Raw genomic sequence first — 17,988 nt, 5'->3', positions numbered from 1 at the left:
AAAAGCATGCTCCCTTGAGACCAATCAGCGCCAAAGAAAATAAAGAGAACAAATGTGAAAGAAATATGATATTAGCTGTCATTCTGCTCAGTACATTCCAGGAACCACATACAGCTGACCGCAGGGGGCCACAGTAGCACAGCTAGTCCAGAGAGGAGTCGCAACACTGTCTGACAGAGAGGGAGAGAGAGAGAGAGAGAGAGAGAGAGAGAGAGAGAGAGATGGGGTGGGGGGGGGGTGAGAGAAAGATAAACAGAGACAGAGATGGTGGGGGGAGAGAGAGAGAGACAAAGACAGAGACAGAGAGAGAGAGATGCAAGCCAAACAGTGTCATAGCCAGCAGCTAGAACCATGTACAATGTCACACTTGCTGTACTTGTTATGAGTCATTTTGGATAAAGGCGTCTGCTTATGTCTAAAATGTAAAAAAAAAAAAGAAGAAAAAAAAAAGGAAAAGATAATGCAGTGGCACACTTGGTGAAAAAGAGAGAGAGTTTTGCATCATGTAGTATCAGTGTACAGTATCAGTAATCAGGGGGAATATCAAGAGTGTCAGCATTTGATGCATTCTAAATTATTATTAAGAATTGTAAATGGATAATTGCAGTTAGACTGTAGCGACACATGACACTGCCTAATTACTTTAATTGAACAGGGTTGCATTTGAATTTTATCATTATTATTTGACTAATATAACTCCCATTAATTCAACGGCCTACTCAACACCCCTTCCCCCTGATGAGCCTTTAAACTCAGTAACCCAGAGTGACAAATCACTTTAAATACAACGACGTTGAATCATTTATAATGTATCTAGACATCAGCAATACAAAGACTATGCAGTGGAGGCAGAAATCAGAGGACAGGCTCATTGTAAGGCATGAAATGGAAATGGAATGAGGATTGGTCCCCCCCGGCCTGACCTGAGCCTATGTTATGGCGAAATTCTGTTCACCTCTACTCTAATCCTAACCCTATCAATGTAAACACACACATACTCAAAGCATGAGAGCCACAGACACACTCAAGTCAAGCAGCATTGAACACTCGTAGAAGCATTGTCACCACCATTTTCTCCCCTTGCTGTAGTCAACTGCAGTATGTCTGCCCACTAGCCACTTGGTTACCACCACACACACACACACACACACACACACACACACACACACACACACACACACACACACACACACACACACACACACACACACACACACACACGTGTGGTGGTGCTCTACATGATGGAGCAGGTGAAGCCGCAGCACTCCTTCAGAAGAGTGAGTCCAGTTTTAGTGACAAAGGGGGAGGACATCTGCTGGGCTTTGTTGGAGGTCGTCCTTTGGTCCTTGGTGAGATCTGAAAAAAAGAAATGTGATCTTCATCACTATCATCATCATTCTCATCACAATCAACACCACCACCACCACCACCATCATCATCATCATCACAACCATCACCATCACCATCATCGTCATCATCATCATCATCATCATTACAACCACCACCATCATCATCGGCATCATCATCATCATCATCATCATCATCATTATACATATTCATTATCATATTTCTTTATGAATAATGTACTTAAACATACAGTATATAAATTCATGCAGCTTGGTAGTGGTTAGTAGAATAACGTCTGATTAGATTGCATAACGAGGGCTTTAGATTTCAACCTTCAATACGCACAGCACCATAGTAACACAAATGCACCTACTTTTTTTCTTTGATTTCTTGGGGAATTTCGACTGTAAGAAGTCAGCCATTTCTTTGTCCTCCTCCCTCTCTCTGAAGGAAGAGATTTAGAGGCGGAAGCAATCAACAACAGTATATCTTTCACAGCAAGTGCTGCCATAACACACACACACACACACACACACACACACAAACACACACACACACACACACACACACACACACACACACACAAAACAAAGGGGCTCAGAACATCTTGTCAAACAATCACTTGAACTGTATGTGAGGCATGAAATTATTTGGACAATATATCATTCTCTACTTGGTTATCTGCTCTCAGGATGACAAACAAAATCATGTATGATGTTCCCAGGTCTCTCCTGCCTTCCTGAGAGCTGTCAACAGTGTCACTCACACCAGAGGAGGCTGCTGGGGGGAGAAATCGGAGGACGAGGTCATTGTAATGTACGGAATGGAATGAGGAATGGTATCAAACACACATCAAATCATTCCAATCCATGATGCATTACTATATGCCCGTCCTCCGATTTCTGCACCCATCAGCCGCCCCTGACTCACACACTCCCTCAGAGAGGCAGCTGCCGGCTGTCTGCCTTCCTGTCGTGATGGGGGACAGACAGCTAACTTAACAATGCTGTAAACAAATGCAGTGTGGATGGCCTTCGCTTCCTCTGTGTGTGTGACTCACTGTCATTCACACTAAATGCAGTATACACTCAGCCACGCACTGAACCCAGCCCCCGAGACTGAACGAGTAATACTCCACTAACCACAGATCCTTCATCCTTTTACTGTCACACACACACACACACACACACACACACACACACACACACGCACACACACACACACACACACACACACACACATACACAGACAAAGACCCGTTGGAATGATCGCGTGGGATTTTACTTCACGACATGTGGCTCAACCTCAGAACAGCTTTCAAATATGACATGTGACTCATACAAGCAGACAACAAGTTGGCGCTGTGAATTTGTCGTTGACACTGAATAAAGATATAGGCCTACTGGTAATTCACTTGGATGACACATAGAGCTACAGAGCTCTCCTGTCCCCTTAAGGCCACGATCCATGAAGTGAAACATCGACCCGTGTGATGTACACACCACACAGAAACAGCACCATATGCTGGTATTTCCCTTAATCTACTCGACACCAGACGACTTCTACTAAAGTGAAACACCACTTTTTCTACGCTGTTTGAGCAAAATACAAAATGGCCGCCGCCGGCCTCACCTCAGCCTCTCAAACTCCACGTCGTCCACCATGAAGTCCCTGGTCTCCACCAGCTTGTGGATCTGCTGCAGCAGCTCCTCCTCCCTCTTCCTGTCCTCCTGGGACTTCTCTTTGTCTGCAGCAAACAGTCACACAGCAGCAGTCATAGTGTTCATAACACAGTCATACAGTGTTCATACAACAGTCATAGTGTTCATAACAAAGTCATAGTGTTCATAGTACAGTCATAGTGTTCATAGTACAGTCGTAGTGTTCATAGAACAGTCATAGTGTTCATACAACAGTCATAGTGTTCATAACACAGTTATAGTGTTCATAACACAGTTATAGTGTTCATAACAAAGTCATAGTGTTCATAGCACAGTCGTAGTGTTCATAGCACAGTCATAGTGTTCATAACACAGTCATAGTGTTCATAACACAGTCATGGTGTTCACAGCACAGTCATAGTGTTCATACAACAGTCGTAGTGTTCATAGCACAGTCATGGTGTTCACAGCACAGTCATAGTGTTCATACAACAGTCGTAGTGTTCATAGCACAGTCATAGTGTTCATAACACAGTCATAGTGTTCATACAACAGTCATAGTGTTCACAGCACAGTCGTAGTGTTCATACAACAGTCATAGTGTTCATAGTACAGTCGTAGTGTTCATAGCACAGTCATAGTGTTCATACCACAGTCATAGTGTTCATAGCACAGTCGTAGTGTTCATAGCACAGTCATAGTGTTCATAGTACAGTCGTAGTGTTCATAGCACAGTCATAGTGTTCATACCACAGTCATAGTGTTCATAGCACAGTCGTAGTGTTCATAGCACAGTCATAGTGTTCATAGCACAGTTATAGTGTTCATAGCACAGTCATAGTGTTCATAGTACAGTCATAGTGTTCATAGTACAGTCATAGTGTTCACAGCACAGTCATAGTGTTCATAACACAGTCATAGTGTTCATAGTACAGTCATAGTGTTCACAGCACAGTCATAGTGTTCATAACACAGTCATAGTGTTCATACAACAGTCATAGTGTTCACAGCACAGTCGTAGTGTTCATACAACAGTCATAGTGTTCACAGCACAGTCGTAGTGTTCATACAACAGTCATAGTGTTCATAGCACAGTCATAGTGTTCATAACACAGTTATAGTGTTCATAACACAGTCATAGTGTTCATACAACAGTCATAGTGTTCACAGCACAGTCGTAGTGTTCATACAACAGTCATAGTGTTCATAGCACAGTCATAGTGTTCATAGAACAGTCATAGTGTTCATAGCACAGTCATAGTGTTCATAGCACAGTCATACAGTGTTCATAACACAGTCATAGTGTTCATAGCACAGTCGTAGTGTTCATACAACAGTCATAGTGTTCATAGCACAGTCATAGTGTTCATAGAACAGTCATAGTGTTCATAGCACAGTCATAGTGTTCATACCACAGTCATAGTGTTCATACCACAGTCATAGTGTTCATAGCACAGTCATAGTGTTCATACCACAGCTTACTGTACCTGGAACGGACACCAGCTTCTGCAGCTCTTGTTTAAGGCGTGTGATCTCCTTGCAGAGCTGGATGTCGTCCATCCTGTGAAGGAGGAAAACAGAGAAACACATTTCACTCTTAACCACAGACCACATGGACTGTACTGTCATTTCAAAGGCAATCTACATGAAGACTCTGGTTATCAATGTTAAGTAAAAGCCTAGTTCCCGCCAGTACGTATGTGCTTTAGCCTCCTCTGACTCCTCAGGGGAGCAGACATTGGAGGACGGGCTCATTGTAATGTATGGAATGGAATGAGGAAAGGTATCAAAGATGTGTGTTTGATGTCCTCTGATTTCTACCTCCACCAGCCTCCCCTGGTTGTCATGCAGTATATGGCATGACAATTAGTCTCAGGACGAAAGCACATCAGAGTTGGGTTCAAATTGTATTTCAGATCAATTCAGATGCTTGGCTGTGCTTGATTCAGCTTGCCTGGCACACTGCAACCAATGCAATAGTCCCGAAAGTGTAAAACCCAGCCCACCTGGCACTCAAACCAGGTGCACATACAGATTTGTGACCAGATGGTGGAATTAAAAATAAATCTCTAGAAATATACCAATTAAAGTAACAAAATATTTTGGCATGTATACCAGAGATAATAGCAAATATACGCTAATGGACTGAAATGAACCATTTAATTAATTTAATGTACCATTAAATGTTTTTTAAGTCATGTGCACAAAGAATATATATACAGTACCAGTCAAAAGTTTGGACACAGTTTCCCATTCAGTTATATATATATATATATATATATATATATATATATATATATATATATATATATATATATATATATAATATATATGCAGCGTTGCCACAGAAAAAACACCAATGGAGTGCCAATCAGCAGTAGAATAATGTTTCCTCCGGGTTTCAGGAAGACTGTAATGGTTGTGGGCAGAAGGTTTATTCGCTGAAATGCGCTGTGCTGCCCCAGAGAGTGAGTCACTCCCTGTCTCTCAGAGAGGATACATCATATCACAATCACTCATTGATTCAGGTAAGGAGATGTAAACATCACGGGTCATGCACACACACACACACACACACACACACACACACACACACACAGACGTGCACACACACACGCAAGCACACACAAAAAGTAAATTAGCCCTTAAAGACAGGAAATGTGTCATTTTTGGAGATACTCCAGTGGTTAGCTGTCTATAGAATGCTTGGGAATGAATGCTATACCTGCATAATAGATTATATTTGCATGAGAATAATACTTGCGCGGTAGTTTATTTTCTTCTATCACCATTCCATTATGTTTCAGTGGTTGGAGTTGCACAGACAATATTCAACCTCAGAGCTATGTGTTAAGTACCTTTCACAACCCACCACCTTGTTTAAAACGACATAAACAATACTGAACCGCATACACCTAATGTACTGCATACAAATTAGACCATGCTTGATAACACAAGTAAAGCTTGGTCAATGCAACTTTTCAATTTCATTCCTGCCAAAGTCGATAAGAAAAACAAGCTAGTTCTCCTCATATCAGAGCCCAAACAGTAATTAATTTTCCACATGAGCAAACTAAAGTACTGTGTTCTCCTCCTTTCCCAGCTTCCTGGTCAGAACAATGTCTCGGTTTTAAGCCTCGACAAGACTGCGAGTGCTGCAGCTATCGGAAAAAACAGACGTCAAAATGCTCCTCTCTGTCCTTGGCTAGATGAAAGAGGAGAGACGTCACACAGAACAGAAGGCGTGAAACAGAAAAAGCTGTTTCGGTGCCTCGGTTCTCTATCTGAATGCTGAGCTCAGGTGCAGTGGTTCACCGGCCCAATAGTGATTATATACGTAGGTACTAAGGCAGAATCACATTGCATTCAGCATACATGCTGTAGAATCTACTTAATGCTCTGGTTCACTAGCCTTACTGATCACACTGAATAATCACACTGGATCCTGCCCACGTCATGTCAGAGGATTTTTTAACTTTTCATTTCAGGGTTGATTATGTGAGCTCCAGCCCAGAAAGGTGAGGTCTTGAGGGGTAAACGTGAGAGAATTGTGCATGCCTGGCTGCATAATATCTCCCCAGCAACTGACTCTCTACCCTTCTGCCCAACATTATTATTCTTTCGCTGGTTCACCCCGTACCCACATGTACTGTAGACCCCCACAACAACCACCAAGACACACGCACACCCACACGCACACGTCAAAATAATGAAAAAGGTCGACTGAGAGTTTTTATTAAGAAGCAGTCTAATTATGTGTAGTAAGAAAAACGACTAAAGAATATGTGATCTGGAAGACTAATAGCTCCTCTCCACACACACACACACACACACACACACACACACACACACACACACAGACACACACACACACACACACACACACACACACACACACACAGACACACACACACACACACACACACACACATACACACACAGACACACACACACACACACACACACATACACACACACAAACACACACACACACACACACACACACACACACACACACACACACACACACACACCCTTCATACACATGGTCGCACTCATCGCTTGTGGCTGTCAGATGCAGAGCGTCAGTTATTCCTAGGGGGATGGCTGTGTAAACTCTAACAAGCCTAGGAAATACACCGCCAACTCCTGCACAGCTAAAGTCTTTCCACCGGGAGCCGTGACAGGACTCAGGACTGTTACTGTATGCGTGTGACAGGGGAGGCTGGTGGAGGTAGAAATCGGAGGACAGGCTCATTGGAGGACTGGCTCACGCTCATGTTTCCTAGTACGATCTCTGCCTCCCCCAGGCTCCACTGGGGTGAGAGGCCCAGAATGGTCTAATACTGGACTCTCTCTGATAAGGGGATCTACTGTAAATGACTTGGTGAAGATTGGCTCCAAAAAAATTATCCGTTTTCTGACGTAAGTCAGAAGAGGAGTGCTAGTGGAGTGGACACTGTTGACTCACACCAGGGGAGGCCGGTGGAGGTAGAAATCGGAGGACGGCCTCATTGTAACGGATGGAATGGTACTACTGTTCCATTCTACACAATGAGCCCGTCCTTACGAGTTATACCTCCGCCAGCCTCCCCTGTTAGAGATGCTATCGTACCAGATAACAGTGATGTGACATGGACATGGAATAAAGGTGCTCACATGTATCTCAGTTCTGACTCCCTCCGCACCAGGACGTCCCGTATACGCTCGATCTTGAACAGCTCCCCCTCGATGTCATCGATGGTGATGGTGGAGTCTGCCATCGAAACAATGTCCTCTTCTGTCGTGCGAGGGAACCGAGATCACAAGGACGGAACCACAAACAGACATTTTCTGCTTAGCTGTTGCTGTTGCATGATGGTAGTGAAGACTGAATGACAACGAATGAATGTCCACTGTTAATGAAATCAAACATTGAGTATTTTTGTCTTGTCTTCTTATCTGTTTTAAAAAGAAAATTAAAAAAAACATGAAATAAGATTACAGGCAGGTTAAAATGAGGTGGCCTCAGGTGTGTCCCAACCGTCTTTCCTCTACACCTCGCATCCTCTTTCCTTACTTAAATAAATAAATAAAATACATTTACCAGACGCTTTTAATCCAAAGCAATTTACATTTAGAGATTACAGGGACATTCTCCCTATAGTAACTTGGGGTTAAGTGCCTTAATCAAGGGCACATTAGTGGTGGTGATCCAGGCGGGATTCGAACTCATGACCTTCCGATTATCAGTCCAACTCACTATCTCTTAGACTACCACTATCCCCTCACTTCCTGCTCAAAGAAGATTGGAGGAGAACATCTAAGGGGAGGAACCTTAAATCTTTTCCTCTTTGAGAAGGAAGTGAGTAAAGAGGAAGCAAGGAATAGAAGGAGGGGCAGACAATTGGGACGCACCTGTTGTATCTACACACCATTAAGAGAGCGTATACAGTCCACAGATTGTTTTCTTCTGAAGAGAACCCAGCCCACACATATGGCCTGTCAGCCCTCCCTCTCTGAAGCAGTGTGGCTCTGACAACACAACACACCCTCCACACTCGTATAATGTACCATGACCACATCACCACGGTAACAGGTTCAAAAATTACTGCTTGTGCAGCTAGCTCCACCCATTCGAGCAGCAAATGATCATGTGTCAGAGTAGGGGGGAGTAGGCAATGACAATGCCTCTGACAATTACTGCATGTGTGCAGCACGCTTCCTTGATTTCCTTCCCCTGTGGACCAGCATGGAGGGAACGTGCCTCTATGAGCCTCCTCATTGGTCAGAGCCGGCTGGCATGACACCTCTCAGAAACAGTAGGCTGTTTAATGTATTGCAGTTTGTAAGTGCTTAATGTTGTGTGGCCTGTAATTGTCCTGTGGCTTCTATGTGCTTGAAATGTCGCTGCCCCCATAAGTGTGTATGTGGTGTTTGTTGTAGCCCCTTCAATCATCTCAGCTTGCTTACTTGTGTTTTTTGTCAAGTGTGATGTTGGGGTACCTTGTCTCCGCCAAGTGTTCTTAGAATATTGAAATGTTTTATTTTAACTAATGACGTTACTTTTCAGGATGCCATGTTGCAACTGGCCGGGGACTTCAGCTGAAAATTAGCCGACAAGGCTAACGCTGCCTTTTTTACTGTATTTTATATGGTTCATGTATTTGGATTGTCCTCGATATAATAAACTAATAAACTAAACTAAACTAAACTAAGCTTCAGTCAACCTAATACGTGTAGTTAGTTAGCGGCATCGACAGGGAGCGATTCAGAAGATGAAAAGTGTCTGTGGAGTTATTATCTTGGTCATCCAGTTATTCATTCTCTTTGGTCAGGCTCCAAATATTCATTGATGTGCAGTTATTCTTAATTGTGTCTGGATAAGGGGAGGCTGGTGGAGGTAGAAATCGGAGGACGGGCTCATTGAAAGGCATGGAATGGAATGAGGAATGAATGAATGAATCTTTATTTCGAACATGCTTTCAAAATAAAAATAAACTAATAACTAATAACGAAAAGTACAGGTATCACTGTTCGAAAGGGAGTAGGATGAAGCCTAAGCTTATCATGTCCTACCCCTATCCGTCACTTCCAAGTCGTTGGTAATGGAATGGTATCAAACACGTGTGCAAGGCGCTGTTCATTGAATACTGACTTCTCTGTCCTGCACCAAAACAATGTGCGTTTTGACCACACTTCACTCTTTACAGATCAATGCCATCCTTGTGTCTGTTATGTCCCCTACAGCAATTAACGACTGAATCGACCAAAGGAAATTCTCCAAAGATTCAAAAACAAGATTAATTACGAAAAGTAAACAACCAAGTCTGTGAATACTTGATGAAGTCAAGGCCAATCAGGGAACCACGCTGAGAGTCCCCGAACCGCCGGCGAGCAAATCTGAATCAGCAATGAACTGTTTAAGGTCAGTAATTACGGTCGATAATGCTGGCCTCGTTAACATTTCCCCAATTTAAACCTCCTGTCTCCTGCAGTGTTGTCGAAGGGGGTGGGGGTGTCCATCCGATTAGTCATAGATCAGTAAACTGATTTAATTGCCACCACACCAGTACGAGAAGCGTCTGGTAGTTTTCCAAAGATGGATTACTGATGATCTTCTTTTTTTTTTTTTTTTAAATACACAAGAGAAAACATTATTTAATATTATAATTTGTGTTTCTATTTCCTAAACACATTGAATCGCTTGGGAGTGTCTAGGTACTGAAGAACATTAATATTGGTAGCAAGTAGAAAGATGTATATCCAATGTGCACTATAATCTGGAGCTAAATGTAAAAATCAGTAACAGTATATCACGGATGCTTGTACACTGAAGCTTCCTCTAGATACCATGAGTCTAGAAATGCAACCTGAATACAAAATAATCACACTTTTTTTCATGATGTTCTTTCAGCCTACAACCGGCGAGGACAAGGCTGCTAAATTCAAACACGTTTCGTCAAATCTTTCACTTCTCAGTGTTATGCTCCAAAGACTTGCTTACAGGAGCATCTGTTTGGCATCAAACACAGCTTTTCATCACACTGAACAAAGTCGACTCATTATCGCCAAGGCTGAGGCACTTGAATGTGATGGTGAGTAAAACTAGAGGCAGCGTGGTGATGATAAATCCTGAGATGAAGGCTACAGTATACTAAGCAGGGGAGGCTGGTGGAGGTAGAAATCGGAGGACGCCGGGGCTCATTGGAATGCACGGAATGGGTTCCTCATTCCATTCCATGCATTTACAATGAGCCTGTCCTCTGGTTTCTACCACCACCAGCCTCCCTGGGTGTGTACTGTGATGTTACAGTGTTATTGATTTACTACTGCATCGTGTGTTTTCAAAGACAAACGTTTGCGAGTCAGAACATCATGCTGTCATACACTCCCTGCATCTCATTAAATCAACTTTGAAACTTGAAACGTCCCTGAGTCAGTATTCCCCTGCTTCCTCTACCCTGAAGAGTCGACCACTTCAAACTGCAGCTCTGCAGCTCGGCTGTGCAGCCCACAATCTTTAGAAGAAAGGGTTAAAGGCCGGCCTCCAATTTCAACCTCCACCAGCCTCCCCTGGAGAACCCATGCTGAAGAATACATTTTGGTGTCATTTACAGTATAACTGTTTTTGGTTTCCACGTAGATCAACTGTGTGTATAAAGTAAACACGTTCTACATGAAACCACAAAGGGGTCTTCGAACGGTTCTCCTACTACAGGACCAATGAACCCTCTCCTTTCTTCTGGGGGTTCTGAGTGTAGTGCAGTAAGTCACCCCTCCTGCTCTGCGCACCCCGCAGCCTCCACGCAGGGGAGCCATGATGACTCACCCAGCAGAGCTGTGATTGGCTCTTAATTACTTACTGACCTTGTCGGAGAAGACAACATTAGAAACAAACAGGTGAAATCAGTGGATAACACGCACACGCGGATGCACACACACACACACACACACACACACACGGATACACACACGCAGATGCACACAAATGCACGTGGATGCATGCACGCGGATGCACCCACGCATGCACACACACACACACACACACACACACACACACACACACACACACACACACACACTCTCTCTCTCCAAAAATCATCATGGGGATCATTCATGTTTTAACAACTCCTGCTAACTTTTCAACTAATCCGTGAGTGTCTATGAATGAATGAATGAATGAATGAAAGAATGAATGAAAGAATTAATTAATGAATGGTCTTTATTGTCATTAATACAGTACAGGTACCGTACAACGAAATTTAGGAGGGGGGGCTCCCCTGGTGCTTGGAAAAAATACTAAAAACAAGAGAGCCAAGGATTAAACAAAAAAGAGAAAAGAGCTGGTTGACATAAATAAGGCTATGTACACTATCTACTATACTATACTATACAATAAAACACTGTGCTGTACACTATGCTATGCTATAAATATCCTAACTTTTTCCTATATCTGAACCTTATGTACACAGGGGTTGTCATATTGCACATAATATTTGTTGCACATTCATTAAAGTGTCGCAGTTAGCAGGTTTAGAATGTTCACAGTTGTATTACAATATTGCACTTATGTTTACAATCTAGTAGCTGCCATTAATTGTCTAGATTGTCCAGGGCCTAGAACCTAGGTCTTTGCTGTGTTCAGGGCCTGAGTGGCCCTAGGGTAGAAGCTGAGCTTCAGTCTGTTTGTCCGTGCGAACATGGTCCTGAATCGCCTGCCTGAGCGCAGCCGAACAAAGTGTCTAGAGTGCAGAAAGCTACTAAGTACTAGCTGTCTGTTTGGTGTTGTCTGTTCTACCTTCAGGGGTAATGGTCTGCCTGTGAAAATTGTATTTTCTACTGCCACTTTGGATTACCACCACACCCCAGCAGTGTGTGTGTCTGTGTGTCTGTGTGTGTGTCTGCCTTGCTATAATCAGAGTCTGCTTCATCTCACCTCTGTCGATGGTCACCACTGTCCTCCTGTAGTGTTGTACTGTGAGGTCACGACTAGAACTAAAGCTGAACTCCAGTCTGTGTTTTGAAACTGGTGCTGTAGTGTAGAGTCTGCTACCTCCGGCCAGACTTCAGTCCTCTCTGTTGGTTTCACACATTTGATGAGTGGTGTGTGTGTAGGAACAATGAGAGGTGATCAGACTGTTTCAGGTGGGGAGCGGCCTACAAAGGCCTACAGCTCATCCAGGGCTAACCTGAAGAGGGGCATCAGGGAGGCCAAGCTCAACTACAAACTGAGGGTCGAGGAGCACTTTCAGAGAAACTCCGACCTCCGACGCATGTGGCAAAGCATCCAGGCCATCACGGATTACAAACCCAAAACACAGCCTCCCCTACCAGCACCGTCTCCCTACCCAACGAGCTCAACCACTTCAATGCTCACTTTGACCGCGATAACAAGGTTCCAGCCATCAAAGCTGAGCCCCCCCCCTCCTAGACAACCAGCCCCTCACACTCTCCACCATCGATGTGTGCTGTGTGTGTGTACCTCTACCCCCCCCACCCAGCTCCCCTCCTCCCCCCAACAGGAGGAACATTGCACGCCCCCCCCCCCCCCCCCCACACACACACACACACACAGACACATATACCTCTACCCCCCAGACCCAGCTCCCCTCCTCCCCCCAACAGGAGGAACATTAAACAATAAAGTTGACAATAAAATTGAATCTAACCTAAAGAAGGGCGAGTCAGAACAGCTCCTCATGCTTTACGAGGCCACTACCAGAAGGAAAAGATGTACAGGCAGGGGGCAATAAATGTATTATATGTGTGGCACGGGAGGCTGGTAGAGGCAGAAATCTGAAAACGGGTTCTCTGGTATTCACTGTAACGCATATATATATGAATGAGGAATGGTATCCAACCCACCTGTATTCGATACCATTCCTCATTCCGTTTCATGCATTAAAGGCTGCCTCCACCAGCCTCCACTGGTCTAAGACAATTCACCAGTGCATCGTATCCTACTACAGTCAGACTAACTAACTGTGAGCCACAGTTGTGTGGCTGGGTTTTCGTTGAGAACACAACCAGATCACTCCCCTGATCCCCCAGCCAGGTAAGCTTTTGCAGCGTACATCACAAGCTCAAAGCCAGAGAGTATAAAGTGAAGGAGAAAAGGGGATTCTCTTCATGAACTACGGCTCATAACCAAAACTCCCCCCCATGTTCATCTCAGTCCTCACCATCGTCCCCAACTCCCTCTTGTGCCCCCGAATCCCAGTCACTCTTTAGGTCTCCTGGCCGCCCCCAGCCTTCAGATGCAGTCTTAAAGAGCATTCCCCTGCTGTCTGTTCGCCTCCGCACCCACAGCAGAATCACTTTCAAAGAGAGTGAGTGCCGGCCTCTGCTCCTCTCTGCTCCACAGCCTGTTACACCAAGCTCTCTTTTCGAAGAAGAAATGTTTTATTCTCTGATTATCTCTCTTATGTTTGTGACAGTTCATGTCCTAGGCATCTGCTCTTGAAATTAGCATTACTGAAATGTTCACGAGAATAATTAGAACAGGGAATTACATAATGGAAGGAGACAAACAAGAAAGAAAAACAACAAATGTACAAATGTGCAAATGTTTGAAAAATGTAAATGCTGCCACTTTTGGAACACGTCTGTTTTAAACTATTTTTGTTGTTGTCTATTATTAGGACTTACTGTACCTGTATCAATAAATGAAAACATGGTTTTGTTTAAAGCTAAGACTATTACAACTAGTAGTTAGTAGGATTGTTATTAACACTAATCAAAATCTTTGTTTTAAACAGACAACTGCTGTGTCACAAACAGGTGGCAGCCTTCTATGCCGTAACGTGACAAACTGAAGTGACTCTTAACTGTGTTAACTCTCACACTGGCTGCAACACTTTGGCATTACTTTCTGTCAATACCATACCTTAGTCGATCCATTCATTTATCAATCAATCAATCAACTAACCAATCAATTCATTAATTCATTAATTCATTAATCAAACTTTATGTACATTTCATACCTGAACGCAGTGCAATCTGCTTCACATACAGAACCCTCTGAAAAAAACAACAACATAATATACTGTATGTATATGTTATGTATATTATGTCCCTGTGAAGTCACTCACTGTACCACACATTCATGTCATCATGTCCCTGCTCAATCCCACTCAATGACTGTCCTTGACCCATACAGTACATACTCCCAATGACTGAGGAGAAGGTATGGTGATGATGATGATGATGATGATGATGATGAAGTTACAGTTGGCACTAGCTTTAAGTTAGAAATGACCTTTATGAATTCAGTAATTGATCACTGGTTGACATTTACCTCTACATTATATGTGGCAGGCAGGGACAAACTGACAGAGCTCTGTACACAGTGGGGTTCTATGAGTAACCTTTGTTTCACAGTTATGTCAGTAGAGGCATCCTTTGCCTCAAAGGTAATTTCAATATATAGGCCTACAATTTTAACACAATTAAACCTTTACAATGTATATTTTATCCCCCACAGGGATATCCACCATACTCACAGCCCAGCACTGCATTTACATTTTTGGCATTTAGCAGACGCCTTATTCCAAAGCAACTTACAATCATACATTTGACTAAGTAAGTTAATTATCTATCCAACAGTCGTAGCAGGAAAAGTAATCTATGCATAGGCCAGGGGCCATTGGCAGTCGTCGTGCTAGAAGAAGGAAGATTTATTTCAGACATTGGTGAAACTACTTGGGCGTAGTAGATGTCTCAGAAGAAACAGTATGGGGGGGGGGATGCAGGTGTCTCTGGAGACAAAGTGCAGGGGGCGGGTAGTAGATGTGTCAGGAGGAGCAGTTAAGGTGTAGCTTGATGAGGTAGGTCTTCATTCTCAGAGGGAAGATGGGGAGTGATTCTGCAGTTCTGACAGCCAGTGGGGAGTCAGTGTAGTGAAGAGACGTGACCGGGCAGCGTGACTGCCACGTTGGCATAGAGGTGGTGGGGCCAGTTGGCCAGCAGAGGTGGAGGAGCTGAGTGAACAGGCTGAAGTTTGGAGGGTGACCATTGCTTGCAGGTTAGGCAGGGGTTGTCCCCCGTTTACATTTTTAAGAAATACTGAAAGCCTACTAGTGCTTAGGGCAGTTGAAGACAAAAAGGATAAATGTTATATTTTCTCACCAACCTGTGAGGTTTAATGTCAAGTCTTAAATAATTTAATAATAATAATTTTGCCATTTAGCAGACGCTTTTATCCAAAGCGACTTACAATTACGAATTACAGGGACATTCCCCCTGGAGTAACTGAGGGCTAAGTGCCTTACCCAAGGGCACACTAGTAGTGGTGTGGCTTCAGGCGGGATTTGAACTCACAACCTTCGGATCACAAGTCCAACTCACTATCCACTAGACCACCACCAAATATGCTAATAAAGCCAAGTCTTAAATATTGTCAAGTCGTTAAGCATTTTATTAAGGCAGTGGAACCTAAATGTCGGTTTAGGGGATAGAACCTCACTTGTGTGGGGGGATTAAGACAGTGTTATTAAATGTTTTATCTATTTATTTCTTACATTTGTTTCACTTCTTTTATTGTATTTTATCTTAACCTTTCTTGTATGAAAGGTGCTGTATAAATAAAGCTTTACTTACTTACTTACTTACTTACTTACTTACTTACTTACTTACTTACTTACTAATGTACTCACGGAGGCGCTACAAGTCATTGTCCACAAAGACTAAATGCTTCACAACAGCTTTCCCCCCATAGCCATCAGGACTCAGAATGCCTCCCTCTAGCCCCCTCCACACTATCATGACCGACATCCATACCACAAATGTCTGTTGTTTTATTTATTTATGTTTTATGTTTTATTTTATTTTTTTGTCTGATGTTGTCTATTGTGCACTTCCTTGTTTTTGTCATTTGTGTGCTGCAGTGATTAATATGCTGTACCGAGAACAACTCTGGTCGTGTGGCTAATAAACTATCTATCTAGCTATCTGTCTGTCAGTAAGCTTTATACAGGTTTCTGACCTTTATCTGAACGTATACAAATATCATCAAATAAAAGATGACAACATGAACTGTAATCTATTACCACAAAGTCATTGTTTGATTTCCAAACGTTTGGAGTGTAGTGTTTTTACAAAAAGAAAATGAGATTCCTTTCCTGTGTGCTTCAGTAGTGTTGCTAGATAAGACTGGATGCTTCAGCCAGCAGCACCACAAAGCTGCAGCTGATAGAATGGACTGACTTATATAACTAATGGTTAATGTGATCACTCCATAACCTTTGCACTACTGTTGTGGACAATACTACTTTGCACATACTGTATATTACACATTGCGCATTGCACATGTCTCTTGATATAGCTTCTTTTATACATCTGGACATTACATCATGTAATCACTGCTACCACACTGTACAAACTACCTTAACTGTATATAGCTCATAACTGAATATACCTCTAAGCTAAACTGATGTTTATAATACTACCTCTGCACATACTGTATATTGCACACTTACCTATCACTATCATTGTCATGTTTATTTATATCATGTTCTTACTATCACTGTTTGCACTTTTTTGAGTTGTATACAGAACACTCTAATAAAGATAGAAAGTGCTTACATTTAAGTTTGTAACCATCTCAAAAATATTGCGTTTTACTTGCAGTGATGGAATTATGATCATTCGAATGAAAAGGAAAAGATACTGTTTTCTGCACGAAGTCAACCACAAGTTCATACTCAACTAAATGTTGATTGATTGATTGATTGGTTGATTGTGCAAATCAATCTATCTGGAACTTTCTTTTCAATGTACTACAATACACTGTTCAGTAAAGGCTCACCTTTATTTTTGTCTTGTCCGTCTATTTTGGTCCGTTCTAACGAACCATATTGTTGGCAGGATTTGCGCTCCTTCTCCATGTCTTCAGTTTGAAAGACTTCAGATTTGCTTGATAATTTCAATTTAGCAGCAAGGCGATAAAAACATATATTCTAAATTATTTCAAAACCATCACACGACGTATTCGCGAGGCCGTGCAGAACTATCGTAACCGTGTAGAAATAACAGCACGTGAAGAGCAGATGTTGATCCGTTGTCTGTGCTGTCTAGTTGAAGACTACCGTACGCGCGCCGGTTTCAGCACCGCGGACACCGCATGAGTCAGAGGCTCGAGCTGCCGTGAAGCGCCACCTTGTGATTGGCAGAGAAAAATATCTGACATAATGAGACCCTCATAAGACCCTCCATCCTGCATTGTACATAATATCACCCATTGTCATATTAACCATGCCTATGCCACCAAGACATACAAATAAACATCAATGTTCAAAACATATTTTTCATTGTTATGTTTCTATCCATAATGTGATGTCACCTACATGTCACAGAACAGGCCAACACTAGGCTATATGGTTTTATTGTACAAATGAGGTTTTCCGAATGATGGATGGGAGAAGAAAATAGGGCTATATTATGTTCCTTCTTTAAATTACAATGAATACAAAGAGCAGCAGTGCGTAATCTATAGTAGCAT

At 42.8% G+C, this 17,988-nt stretch overlaps 1 protein-coding gene across 1 annotated transcript; it reads right to left on the bottom strand.

The window, feature by feature from the left end:
• Positions 1-1,234: 1,234 nt before the first annotated feature.
• On the bottom strand, positions 1,235-17,374 carry LOC308151078 (bMERB domain-containing protein 1; the record flags this gene model as incomplete). The annotated part of the gene is made up of 6 exons (XM_080523891.1): positions 1,235-1,356; positions 1,721-1,791; positions 2,980-3,094; positions 4,496-4,569; positions 7,668-7,788; positions 17,296-17,374. 6 exons carry the CDS (start codon positions 17,372-17,374, stop codon positions 1,235-1,237), a joined length of 582 nt encoding a protein of 193 aa, XP_080380017.1.
• Positions 17,375-17,988: the final 614 nt, after the last annotated feature.

Source organism: Nansenia antarctica (assembly GCF_963989245.1).
Source record: "Nansenia antarctica genome assembly, chromosome: 2".
NCBI classification, from domain to species: Eukaryota; Metazoa; Chordata; class Actinopteri; order Argentiniformes; family Microstomatidae; genus Nansenia; species Nansenia antarctica.
This window is presented reverse-complemented; position numbering and strand designations above follow the sequence as displayed.